The sequence below is a fragment of the Bombina bombina genome, chromosome 3 (genome assembly GCF_027579735.1).
Source record: "Bombina bombina isolate aBomBom1 chromosome 3, aBomBom1.pri, whole genome shotgun sequence".
Classification (NCBI taxonomy): domain Eukaryota; kingdom Metazoa; phylum Chordata; class Amphibia; order Anura; family Bombinatoridae; genus Bombina; species Bombina bombina.
Genome location: NC_069501.1, coordinates 42,738,993 through 42,752,667, shown reverse-complemented (window position 1 = coordinate 42,752,667; position 13,675 = coordinate 42,738,993). Strand labels below are relative to the sequence as shown.

The 13,675-nt window shown below is 41.3% G+C and overlaps 1 protein-coding gene across 1 annotated transcript in view; it reads left to right on the top strand.

Annotated features, from left to right (window-relative positions):
* Positions 1-13,675, top strand: part of POLQ (DNA polymerase theta) — a 444,612-nt gene that overhangs the window by 14,059 nt on the left and 416,878 nt on the right. The window contains exons 4-5 of the mRNA XM_053705140.1: positions 1,425-1,581; positions 11,179-11,287. Of these exons, the coding sequence (XP_053561115.1) occupies positions 1,425-1,581; positions 11,179-11,287 (266 nt within the window). The remainder of the gene's footprint in view (positions 1-1,424; positions 1,582-11,178; positions 11,288-13,675) is intronic.

Genomic DNA, 13,675 nt, shown 5'->3' with positions numbered 1-13,675 from the left:
GCAGCAAGTCTTGCAGCCGATACGTGTACAGGTCTGCATGCTTCTGTGGCAGTAAGTCTTGCAGCGGATACGTGTACAGGTCTGCATGCTTCTGTGGCAGTAAGTTTTGCAGCCGATACGTGTACAGGTCTGCATGCTTCTGCGGCAGTAAGTTTTGCAGCGGATATGTGTACAGGTCTGCATGCTTCTGTGGCAGTAAGTTTTGCAGCGGATACGTGTACAGGTCTGCATGCTTCTGTGGCAGTAAGTTTTGCAGCCGATACGTGTACAGGTCTGCATGCTTCTGTGGCAGTAAGTTTTGTCTAAATGTTTTGAGGGAATCGGCAGTGATTACATGGTTTGTCCATCAGCAGGGATTGTAACCAGTTAGTGAGAACTGTCAGTCTGATGTTTATTTTTTAAGACAACCCAATCTCTGCTTAGCAGTTAATCATTGCTTAGTGTGTCTACAAGCTGATGAGTGAGTCTTATGAAGCCTGAGCCTATAGAATGTGCGATAGGGCATTTCAGTTAACGCTCAGTAATTGGTTTCTGTAGGTTTCAGTAGTATGTATCAGAAATAAAGTAATATGGAAAAAACATTTTTTTTTTTTTTTTTTTTTTTTTTTAAATTAGTCAAGACAATGTGCTGCTTTTTTCCTATTAATAAACCACCTGAAAACCCTATTTAAATTTTTTTACCTTATTTCTCTTGATTATGGATAATTGTTAGGACTGTAAATGAGTTTGTTCACTAGAAGCAGTTTTGCTAATGGAAGTAAATTGCAAAAATGCTTCTGTTTAAAATTTGTATATGCATCCATGTACATTAAAGGGACATATTATTTGGAAGCACAGTGATTGCTTGATCAGTGAAGGAGCTTATTTATAGCTGTCCCTGACTGACCCCAGCAAAGGAGATATGATCAGCAACACTCAAGATGTTCCGTGGCTACAAAACCAAGCTGATGTTGCTAACCATATGAATGCTTTTAAAACATTTATTTGGTAGGCAGATCTTTTGAAATGGAGTGGTAACGTCTTACACACACAGTGAGTTTCATGTCCTTTTCAAGAACTACTGAGTAGATGTACAATTATGAAGCTGTTAACCGTAGGTATAGTGAAACTGTGAGGATTTAATTCGCACAAACAGATGACACCTATCCCTGTTACATCAGTTGTAAGGTTTGGGCGCATTTAGATTCTCCTAGCTAGCCTCTGCTGTTTATAGAACAATGAGTCTGAGTGATGTTTCCTGGAGTTACAGCAATCCAGACTTTATATTGTCTGCATCTTACTGAATCATACTGTTACAAACCTTAAAAAAACTGTCCTAGGATAAATGGTATTGTATACCTTTCATTAGATGCAATGTACCCATAAGATATGATGCACTGTCTCAGACAGGCCTCATGTATAACATTGTTGTAATGTGATTCCAGAACCTATTCCAGGAGGTTGGGGTGAAGGTGGAAGGTTACATGGGCAGCTCATCACCGGCCGGTGGCTTCTCTTCTCTAGATGTTGCTGTTTGTACCATAGAGAAAGCCAATGGCCTGGTCAATCGTCTGATAGAAGAAAATAAGATGGATCTATTGGGTGAGTTCAATGTGCTCCTGACATCTATTATAGACAGCAAGTACCTATAAAGCTTCCTAGTAACCAATGTGACGCCTAGGAAAGATGTTTTCATAAATGTTACATGGCATTAGTAAAGTGGGCTTATAGCTTGAGAATCTCCCTTTAACTAAAATATTGTTTTAAGCTTCGTACACAGCTGGCAAATTAGCATAGGGCAGGCAACACTCAAATTGCAATTAAGCTGTAAAATTGAATTTAAACAGATTTACTGAGAGATGGTATGGCTTAATATAATATAAATTAGGTTAACGTGATAGTGTGTTAATGCCAAAGAAACTTTAGGAATCTGAATTAGTTTTGTCTATATATCTTTGTGGAGCGAAAATATATTTTTTAAGAAGAAATTTGTAATGAAAATATTATTTATAATTATTTCCACTCTGAGCTGGTTTGTCTACATCCGTATATGTATATATGGTAGACTTCGGTTTCACAGTACTAAGACCGATATTTTGTTAAAAAAAAATGGGATTGTTGCTGCCTAATTTTAATATTGTATAAACATTCTATAGAAATATTTGCGAGAACTTAAACTTCTATCTTTAACACCTGAAAAACTTGTCCTAAATACCATAGAATGTTTAGCATTATTGCTATCCCTCCATTTAAACAGAAACAGAGCAACTGTTTTTATTTACCTGTCAAAGCTTATAAGTATATATATATATATATATATATATATATATATATATATATATATAAAAAAATCTGAATATCATCTATACTATAATCGCGCTTGTAACGCATCTGTCGGCAGTTGTGCACGCATTCTCAAAGGAATATTAGCTGCGCGCGCAGCCAAAAGAATTCACCTGGATTCCTAAAATGGCAGGGTAGAGTAGGGAACCACCTCCCTGATCTCTTCCCACATACAGCTTTTGAACCCTCCCCCTCTCAATAAATGCTGCCGTCTTGCTTCAAGGTTTGACATGTTGTGCGTTCAGAGATGGTATTCTGCATACCTTGATTGTAACGAGTGGTTATTTGAGTTACTGTTGCCTTTCTATCATCTTGAACCAGTCTGCCCATTCTCCTCTGACATTGACAAGGTATTTTCGTCCACACAGCTGCCGCTCACTAGATATTTTCTCTTTCGGGCTATTTTCTGTAAACCCTAGAGATGGTTGTGCATGAAAATCCCAGTAGATCAGCATTTTTTGAAATACTCAGACAAGCCCATCTGGCACCAAAAACCATGCCTTGTTCAAAGTCACTTAAATCCCCATTCTGATGCTCGGTTTGAACTTCGGCAAGTCGTCTTTACCACGTCTAAATGCCTAAATGCATTGAGTTGCTGCCATGTGATTGGCTGATTAGCAATTTGTGTTACCAAGCAATTGAACAGGTGTACCTAATAAAGTGGCCTCTGAGTGTATATTTTTATTATTTTTTTTAGCAAAAACATTTTCTGTAGTGTAGCGATCCCTCCCTTCTCCAACCGATTGTCACTGGTGTCCCCCTCTCTCACCAATTTCTACAGAGTAGAAGCCCATCTCTCCCTGTCCCGCACCAGAAAAATGTTTCATTAGGTAGGGAACCTTCCCTTCCCACTTGCTAAGTACCGCCTGTCCACCTTTGTCCTTCCCTCCCACACCACCACGGCAGCACCGCAAGTAATATAGCTTCATATGGTAACAGGTGCATGATCAGCGCTCTCTTACCACATGAAGGTAGATGCCTTCTACCTCTGACTGTGGTCTTAGCTGCCAGAGCTGACCGCTGGGACTGCAGCATGAGGCACAAGGTAGGACGTAGCTACCAGACTAACCAGAAAAACTTTCTGTATAGCAAATCCCCACCAAAGGTGGTGTTTTTAGTAGAAAGTGTTGGTTAATGATATAAATACATCAAACCATCCAGTACTGAAACACCAGGCAGTTCTCCTCTTCATAAACTGACATATGGAGATATACGCTTTGGTCTGTTTGGCCATGACAGTGAGAGACAACTGTAGACACAGTACAGTAATAAGGAGCTACACTAAGATTACCCTATGGCCATTTTTGTGTAAAATACTTGGGGTCATATTGATAAGAAGCTGTCGGACACAAGGGTTTGAGCACATAGAATTACTGTGTTTGTATGAGGGGTGAATTATATTTCTTTTGGCCAATGACAGTAGGGGAAACGGTTTATGTGGGGTTTTAAAAGATATAGAGAGGTAAGACTGTGGCTTGATCTTTTGTTAGTAATAGCGCAGTCTCTTTATTGAATTGTAATGTGATGATCTAAAGGGATTTTAGATCGATGATAGAGTTTAAAATGGTCTTTTATTTTAAACAAATTGTTTTTTACTGTGTATTTAACTATTTGTAGCCATTTGTACTCCTGCGCCTCATCAGCTGACCAGAGACCAATCAGAAGAAAGCATAAGTGCATTTGCCCCAATCACTGGCAGTATCTTCATCTGGCGCAGGATGGGGATTCCAGGAATGCAACTTTGACTACATGATTAACCCTTTTGGAGGAATAAGGAATATAGTAAAAGAAGGAAATTTGTTTAAAGGGGCACGGAAGTCTAAACGTTCATGATTCAGATAGAGCATTCAATTTACTCCCATTCTCAATTTGTGCCTTTTTTTTATATGCGCATTTTCTGAAGTGTCAGCAACTACTGAACTTGTACAAGAATTCACAGTGTATATGTATACGCGTCTGTGATTGGCTGATGGCTGTCACATGATTCAGTAGGCAGGGTAATTGAAGCGATCTTTGAAATTTTGCTAAAAAAAAATCTAATAATTTGAAATCCAGACTAAGTGCAATTGCTTTGTCTTTATATTATGCATCTATGGTCCATTAGAAATGAGATACCCTGTACTATTAAAAGAGCATTTTATTGTTACACTAATATAGCCCTTTAATAAGGCCATGGTTCAGATCATTAGTTCTATGTGACATTAATATTCTTTTTGTACAATTAATAAAAAGGCTTATTTCATTACTGTAGAATGTTCTTCCCTTTAGTGCTATCCCATTGATTCATTTTACCCGCTGGAGTGTACTCAGTCTTAAAGAGACACAAAACCCAACATTTCTCTTGCAAGGTGTATCCAGTCCACGGCTTCATCCTTTACTTGTGGGATATTCTCATTCCCTACAGGAAGTGGCAAAGAGAGCACACAGCAGAGCTGTCCATATAGCTCCCCCTCTAGCTCCGCCCCCCAGTCATTCTCTTTGCCGGCTCTGACAGCAGGGCCACTCTGCGGAAGGGTAAAGTGAATGTGGTGTTAGATTTGTAGTTTTATATCTTCAATCAAGAGTTTATTTTTAAATGGTACCGGTTTGTACTATTTACTCTATAGCAGAAATGTGATGAAGAATTCTGCTGAGAGGAAAATGATTTTAGCATGTTGTAAGTAAAATCCATTGCTGTTCCCACACAGGACTGAGGAGTACCAGAAAACTTCAGTTGGGGGGGAACAGTTTGTAGGCTTAACTGCAATAAGGTATGTTCAGTCATCTCTTTCTAGACAATACTCAGTTAATGCTAGAAGACTGACAAGAATCCCCATGTGGGGAAGGTAAGCCATGTTCTGAGACTCAGTATAGAAGGAAGGCTTACTTAACAGGGCTCAATAGGCTGGTGGACACTGTTACAGGGCAATCTATTATTTAATTGGAAAAAATACTCGTTATAGACATTTTTTATGCACTTTGGTGTGTTATTATGGGGTTATCTTCCACATGGCATATGTTTAGTCACCTATTTGGGATTTTGAAGGCCCCACAACTCCGGAGTGGAGGGGGAGGGGGCCTAAATTTTGCGCCTCAGTTGCGCAGTTAATATTTGCAGACAGTTCATGCAGCTTCACGTGGAGGGTCCAAAGACTGCTTGAGGACTTCAAAGAAGCTTGTTTTCCACAAAACTAATCCCCAGGGGCAGGTAGGGCCACAGCAGTAAGCTGTGGCAAGGTGCTGTAGTTTATTAACCGGTTGTCAGCTTTAGGTTGCTCCGGTTTGGGCATTAAGGGGTTAATTGGGCTGAAAATTTTTGTGCAATCATTTCAAAGCCTTAGGCTCATGCGGTAAAAATTTCAGAGAGATTGGATCATTTTTCACGGTTTGGTAAAATTGTGTGCACTTTTTATTTCTTAAAGGCACAGTAACGTTTTTTTCAAATTGTAAATTTTATTTGAATAAAGTGTTTCCAAGCCTGCTTGTGAATAATACTAGTCTGTTAAACATGTCTGACACTAAAGAGAGGCCTTGCTCTATGTGTTTAGAAGCCATGGTGGAACCCCCTCTAAAATTGTGTTCCAAGTGCACTAATGTGTCTATACACTTTAAAGATCATATTGTGTCACTTAAAAATGTAGCCCTAGATGATTCTTTGACGGAAGGTAACGAGGATAGTCCGCCTTCCTCTCCCCATGTGTCGCCACCAGTTACGCCCGCCCAAGCGATGCCTAGTACCTCTAGTGCATTGGCCCTAATTAGCGACAGTCATGGATAATTCCCTTGCAACATTTCTATCCAAACTGCCAGTTTTTCCTACAAAGCTTGATAGCTCTGTTTTAAGAACAGATTATGAGCAGTCAGAAGCTTTGGGAGGTTTATCTGATGTACCCTCACAACACTCTGAAGTGGCGGTGAGGGATTTGATGTCTGAAGGAGAAATTTCTGACTCAGGAAAGGTTTCTCAGCGGGCAGAATCAGATTAATTTGCGTTTAAATTTAAACTGGAACACCTCCGCGTATTGCTTAGGGAGGTATTAGCCACTCTGGATGATTGTGATCCTATGGTGGTCCCAGAGAAATTGTGTAAAATGGACAAGTACCTAGAGGTCCCTGTATACACTGATGCGTTTCCGATCCCTAAAAGGGTTGCGGATATTGTTGCTAGGGAGTGGGATAGACCAGGTGTCCCTTTTGTTCCCCCCCTATTTTTAAGAAAATGTTCCCCATAAATGACCCCAGGCGGGACTCGTGGCAGACGGTCCCTAAGGTTGAGGGGGCTGTTTCTTCTCTTGCTAAGCGCACAACCATACCAATTGAAGACAGTTGTGCTTTTAAAGATCCGATGGATAAAAAATTAGAAGGTTTACTAAAGAAAATTTTTGTTCAACAAGGTTTCCTTCTCCAACCTATTGCCTGCATTATTCCTGTAACTACTGCAGAGGCTTTCTGGTTTGAGGCGCTGGAGGAGTCGCTCCAGACGGAGACCTCATACGACGAAATTATGGATAGAATTAAGGCTCTAAAGCTGGCTAATTCTTTTATCATGGATGCCGCCTTGCAATTAGCTAAGTTAGCGGCAAAAAATTCAGGTTTCGCCATTATGGCGCGCAGAGCGCTTTGGCTCAAGTCATGGTATGCCGATTTGTCGTCAAAATCTAAATTGTTAAATATCACTTTCAAGGGGAAGACCCTTTTTGGGCCAGAATTGAAAGAGATTATTTCAGAAATCACCGGGGGAAAGGGCCATGCTCTTCCTCAGGACAAGCCCTTTAAGGCTAGAAGCAAAGCTAATTTTCGTTCCTTTTGTAACTTCAGGAGCGGTCCGGCTTCAGCCTCTACAGCTACAAAGCAAGAGGGTAACGCTTCACAGGCCAAGGCAACCTGGAAGCCTTACCAGGGCTGGAACAAGGGTAAACAGGCCAAAAAGCCTGCAGCTGCTACCAAGACAGCATGAAGGGGTAGCTCCCGATCTGGGACCGGATCTGGTAGGGGGCAGACTCTCTCTCTTCGCTCAGGCTTGGGCAAGAGATGTTCACGATCCCTGGGTAGTAGAGATTGTTACCCAGGGATATCTTCTAGAATTCTAGGACTCCCCTCCAAGGTGAAGGTTTCACATTTCTCGTCTGTCTTCAGACCAGACAAAGAAAGAGGCGTTCTTACGCTGTGTAGAAGGTCTACTCACGATGGGAGTGATATGTTCAGTTCCAATTGCAGAACAAGGAATGGGCTTTTACTCAAACCTGTTTGTGGTTCCCAAAAAAGAGGGAACTTTCAGACCAATCCTGGCTCTAAAAATTCTAAACAAATTCCTCAGAGTCCCATCATTCAAGATGGAGACCATTCGAACGATCTTACCAATGATCCAGGAAGGTCAATATATGACTACCGTGGATTTAAAGGATGCGTACCTACATATCCCTATCCACAAAGATCATCACTAGTTTCTCAGGTTCGCTTTTCTGGACAAGCATTACCAGTTCGTTGCTCTTCCCTTTGGTTTGGCCACTGCTCCCAGAATTTTCACAAAGGTGCTAGATTCCCTTCTGGCGGTGCTAAGACCGCGGGGCATAGCAGTAGCGCCTTATCTAGACGACATCCTAATTCAGGTGTCGTCTTTTCCCAGAGCCAAGGCTCACACAGAGATTGTACTGGCCTTTCTAAGGTCTCACGGATGGAAGGTGAACATCGAAAAGAGTTCTCTGTCCCCGTTCACAAGGGTTCCCTTCCTGGGAACACTAATAGATTCGGTAGAAATGAAAATATTTCTGACGGAGGTCAGAAAGTTAAAGCTTTTAGCTACTTGCCGAGTACTTCATTCCACTCCTCAGCCATCTATAGATCAGTGCATGGAGGCAATCGGATTAATGGTAGCGGCAATGGACATAGTCCCTTTTGCTCGAATACATCTCAGACCACTGCAACTGTGCATGCTCAAACAGTGGAATGGGGATTACGCAGACTTGTCTCCTCAGATACAATTGGACCAGAGACTCTCTTCTCTGGTGGTTATCTCAGGATCATCTGTCTCAGGGAACATGTTTCCGCAGACCAGAATGGATCATTGTAACGACCGATGCCAGTCTGTTAGGCTGGGGTGCAGTCTGGGACTCCCTGAAAGCTCAGGGCCTATGGTCTCGGGAAGAATCTCTTCTCCCGATAAACATTTTGGAACTGAGAGCGATATTCAATGCGCTTCAGGCATGGCCTCAACTAGCTGCGGCCAAATTCATCAGATTTCAGTCGGACAACATCACGACTGTAGCTTACATCAATCATCAGGGGGGAACGAAGAGTTCCTTAGCGATGAAGGAAGTCTCCAAAATAATCAGGTGGGCGGAGGATCACTCCTGCCATCTCTCAGCAATTCACATCCCAGGAGTGGACAACTGGGAAGCAGATTTTCTAAGTCGTGAGACTTTTCACCCGGGGGAGTGGGAACTCCACCCGGAGGTTTTTGCTCAGCTGGATCTGATGGCGTCCCGTCAGAACACCAAACTTCCTCTCTACGGATCCAGGTCCAGGGACCCCAAGGCGGTATTGATAGATGCCCTAGCAGCGCCTTGGTCCTTCAATCTGGCTTATGTCTTTCCACCGTTTCCTCTTCTCCCTCGTCTGGTCGCCAGAATCAAGCAGGAGAAGGCTTCGGTGATTCTGATAGCGCCTGCGTGGCCACGCAGGACTTGGTATGCAGACCTAGTGGACATGTCATCTGTTCCACCATGGACACTGCCATTGAGGCAGGATCTTCTAATACAGGGTCCATTCAAGCATCCAAATCTAGTTTCTCTACGTCTGACTGCTTGGAGATTGAACGCTTAATTCTATCAAAGCGTGGTTTCTCTGAGTCAGTTATAGATACTCTGATTCAGGCTAGAAAGCCTGTCACTAGGAAAATCTACCATAAGATATGGCGAAAATATCTTTGTTGGTGTGAATCCAAGGGTTACTCATGGAGTAAGATTAGGATTCCCAGGATACTGTCTTTCCTCCAAGAAGGATTGGAGAAAGGATTGTCAGCTAGTTCCTTAAAGGGACAGATATCTGCTCTGTCTATTCTCTTACACAAGCGTCTGGCAGAGGTACCAGACGTTCAAGCGTTTGCTCAGGCTCTAGTCAGAATCAAGCCTGTTTATAAACCTGTGGCTCCAACATGGAGTCTTAATCTAGTTCTTTCAGTTCTTCAAGGGGTTCCGTTTGATCCTTTACATTCCATAGATATTAAGTTATTATCTTGGAAAGTTTTTGGTAGCTATATCTTCTGCTCGAAGAGTTTCAGAATTGTCTGCTTTACAGTGTGATTCACCTTACCTGGTGTTTCACGCAGATAAGGTTGTTTTGCGTACCAAACCTGGTTTTCTTCCTAAGGTTGTTTCTAACAAGAATATTAACCAGGAAATAATAGTTCCTTCTCTGTGTCCTAACCCATCTTCAAAGAAGGAACGCCTGCTACACAATCTTGATGTGGTTCGTGCTTTAAAATTCTATTTACAAGCAACTAAAGACTTCAGACAAACATCATCCTTGTTTGTCATTTATTCTGGTAAGAGGAGGGGTCAGAAAGCGACTGCTACCTCTCTTTCTTTCTGGCTGAAAAGCATCATCAGGTTGGCTTACGAGACTGCTGGCCAGCAGCCTCCTGAACGAATTACTGCTCATTCTACCAGAGCTGTGGCTTCCACATGGGCTTTCAAGAATGAGGCTTCTGTTGAACAGATTTGTAAGGCAGCGACTTGGTCTTCACTGCATACTTTTGCCAAATTTTACAAATTCGATACTTTTGCTTCTTCGGAGGCTATTTTTGGGAGAAAGGTTTTGCAAGCAGTGGTGCCTTCCGTTTAAGGTACCTGTCTTGTTCCCTCCCTTCATCCGTGTCCTAAAACTTTGGTATTGGTATCCCACAAGTAAAGGATGAAGCTGTGGACTGGATACACCTTGCAAGAGAAAACAGAATTTATGCTTACCTGATAAATTACTTTCTCTTGCGGTGTATCCAGTCCACAGCCCGCCCTGGCAATTAAGTCAGGTAAATAATTTTTTTGTTTAAACTACAGTCACCACTGCACCCTATGGTTTCTCCTTTTTCTCCTAACCTTCGGTCGAATGACTGGGGGGCGGAGCTAGAGGGGGAGCTATATGGACAGCTCTGCTGTGTGCTCTCTTTGCCACTTCCTGTAGGGAATGAGAATATCCCACAAGTAAAGGATGAATCCGTGGACTGGATACACCGCAAGAGAAAGTAATTTATCAGGTAAGCATAAATTCTGTTTTTTCTTTCATGATTCAGATAGAGCGTACATTTTTAAGCAACTTTCCAACTTCTATTAATTTTGTTTCGTTCTCTTTGTATCCTTTATTAAAGGAGCAGCAATGCAATACTGGGAGCTAGATGAACACAATCATTAAGCTAGAAGTGTGTGTGTGTGTGTGTGTGTGTGTATATATATATATATATATATATATATATATATATATATATGTGTGTGTATATATATATATATATATATATATATATATATATATATATATATATATATATATATATATATATATGTGTGTGTGTATATCTATATCTCTATATACTGTATGTATGTATGTGTATCTATCTCTCTATCTCTCCCTATCCCAATTGGTAGCTAGCTTTCAGCTCCTTAGCCTACCTAGGCATGTTTTTCAACAAAGAATACCAAGAGAACAAAGCAAATGAGGTAATAGAAATAAATTGTATAAAATTGTATGCTTTATCTGAATCATGAAAGAAAATGTTTAGGTTTCAATTTCATATCCCTTTAACCTTGTATTTTACAGTTGGCGTGTCCTGTAAAGCGTATTTCCTTTTGTTATGTGTGATGCCTGACGTTTCATTGTGTCACGTAGGGATGATGGTTGTAGACGAGCTGCACATGCTGGGAGATTCCCACCGAGGATACCTGCTCGAGCTGCTTCTCACGAAGATTCGCTACGTCACGCAGAAGGCAGCTGTAAGGTAGTTGCTTAATTTTATAACATCGTTGGATCCTGCACTAGAAATGTGCTGGTCGTTTCTGTGTAAATCTTGTTTACTTGTATATTTATCACCTTCATGTATTTGTTTTATTTCCATTCTATAACCAGATGCTTTAAAGAGATATTAAACGGACACTATAGTGAATCAATTACATGTTCAAATTTGTTAGGTCAGGGGATTTTATAACCAACAAACCTTCGATGCAAAGAAGTTGAACACAGTGAAAGTACCGCTGAGGAGCTGAAGAGAACAGCTGGTCCCGAGTCTCGCTGACAGTTTCCTCTTGGGACCAGTAGTCCTCTATGGCTCCCAGGAATTGGCGCATGCCATTTTCTCACTATTATGGCGCTTTTAAACTGTTGGACACAGCGTGATCAGTAAGGTTACTTTTAGCCATTCTATTGCTTCTCCTCCTGAGGAGCCGTCCTGTTTTAACCCATTACAGGTGCTGGTTAATGAAGCATCTTCACACTGTGTGCTGCCATCTTGGAGCGCACCATGTGACAGACGTGCGCATTCACAGATCAGTGATGTTTCTGGCTTTTAAAAAAAAAAAACAAAAACAGAATGGCCACATGAATAATAATAAATGTAAAGCTCTCTCTCTGTATAGCGCACAGTACAGCTGTCAAACAGCCGGAAATGGCACTGATCTGCACCTGTCACATGGTGCAACATAACCTAAGCTCTATATATGACAGCGCCCAGTATAAACAGGTGACAATACGGCCTGAATAAGGGGGTGGCTCTGAAGAGAGCTGAGGGCACAGGAATAAATCAATATGACAGTGAGTAGTAATAATGCTGTTGTAATTGTACCCAGCAGGTTTTTGTATAGAAATGTAAGAAATGTTTAACTGGCGTCTTGTAAACTGCAGGAATTGGTCATTATACCTATAATCTTAAAGGGATAGTAAACTCCAAAAATGTTATTGTTTAAAAAGATAGATAATTCCTTTATTTACTATTCCCCAGTTTTTCATAACTAACACTGTTATAGATATATACTTTTCTTTCTTAAGACACAGTGAGTCCACGGATCAATTACTGTTGGCCAGCAGGAGGAGGCAAAGAACACCACAGCGAAGCTGTTAAGTATCACTTACCTTTCCACAACCCCTAGTCATTCTCTTTGCCTTAGGTGCAAGGAGGAGGTGAAATGTTTAGGTGTCTGTTAAAGGGTCACTGAACCCAATTTTTTTCTTTCGTGATTTAGATAGAGCATGCAATTTTAAGCAACTTTCTAATTTACTCCTATTATCAAATTTTCTTCATTTTCTTGGTATCTTTATTTGTAAAAGAAGGCATCTAAGCTTTTTTTTTTTTTTTTTGGTTAAGAACTCTAGACAGCACTTTATTGGTGGATGAATTTATCCACCAATCAGCAAGAACAACCCAGGTTGTTCACCAAAAATGGGCTGGCAACTAAACTTACATTCTTGCATTTCAAATAAAGATACCAAGAGAATGAAGAAAATTTGATAATAGGAGTAAATTAGAAATTTGCTTAAAATGTCATGCTTTATCTGAATCATGAAAGAAAAAAATTGGGTTCAGTGTCCCTTTAATGATTCTTCTATCAAGATTTTATTATTTTGGAGGCCTGAGCAGGTTTGCTCTGTCCTTCCCTTTCAATCTGTATCCACGTTAGTCTCTTCAGTAGGACTGTGGTAGCTTTAAACAGTTAGGTACTTCTGTGGGGGGCCCCACTGTGATTTCCTGACAATTTTGCTGCCCTTCTATAGTATGCCAGAGTAGGCTTACTCTGTTCATCTTTTCCTTCTCAGGACTCTGTGAGGATCGGCTTCCTCTCATTCCTGGTGCTTTCTCTCTGTCAGACAGGCAAGGGTGCAGGTAAGTGCATTTTTTTATTTCTTACACAGAGATTTATGGCACTTAAGAACTTGGTCTGCATCTTACGCTGGGACAAAGCATCTTCCTGTGGCAAGGATGATGTAGGCAGATTGGAGGGAACTGTGTGGTACTGTTTAATGAGGTTTGTTAGTGTAAGGGACTTTACTCGCAAGCGGTTATGTTTTTATTATGTGTATTGGTGGCTCAGTCAGAATCCGACTGTTTTAGGGGGTTTCTGTAAATTTTTTACTTAGAGGAGGTCTTGGTTAACGGAATCTTTCCGTTTTTAATCTCTTTCCTTTAAAAAATGGCTCCCGGCATAGGACCGCATAGTGACATCATCAGGGGCGGTCTCCTTCTCCCCAGACGCAGCATGCGCTTTTGTTGGTGCTGTCTCTTCTTGTTAGACTACAAGGAAGTTTCTTTGCTATGTCTGTTGCTTGTTGGCCCCTGCCCGTTCCGGAGTCAGTCTAGAGGAGGTCAGGTAATCGCCGCAGCATAGTGCTGTGGGTA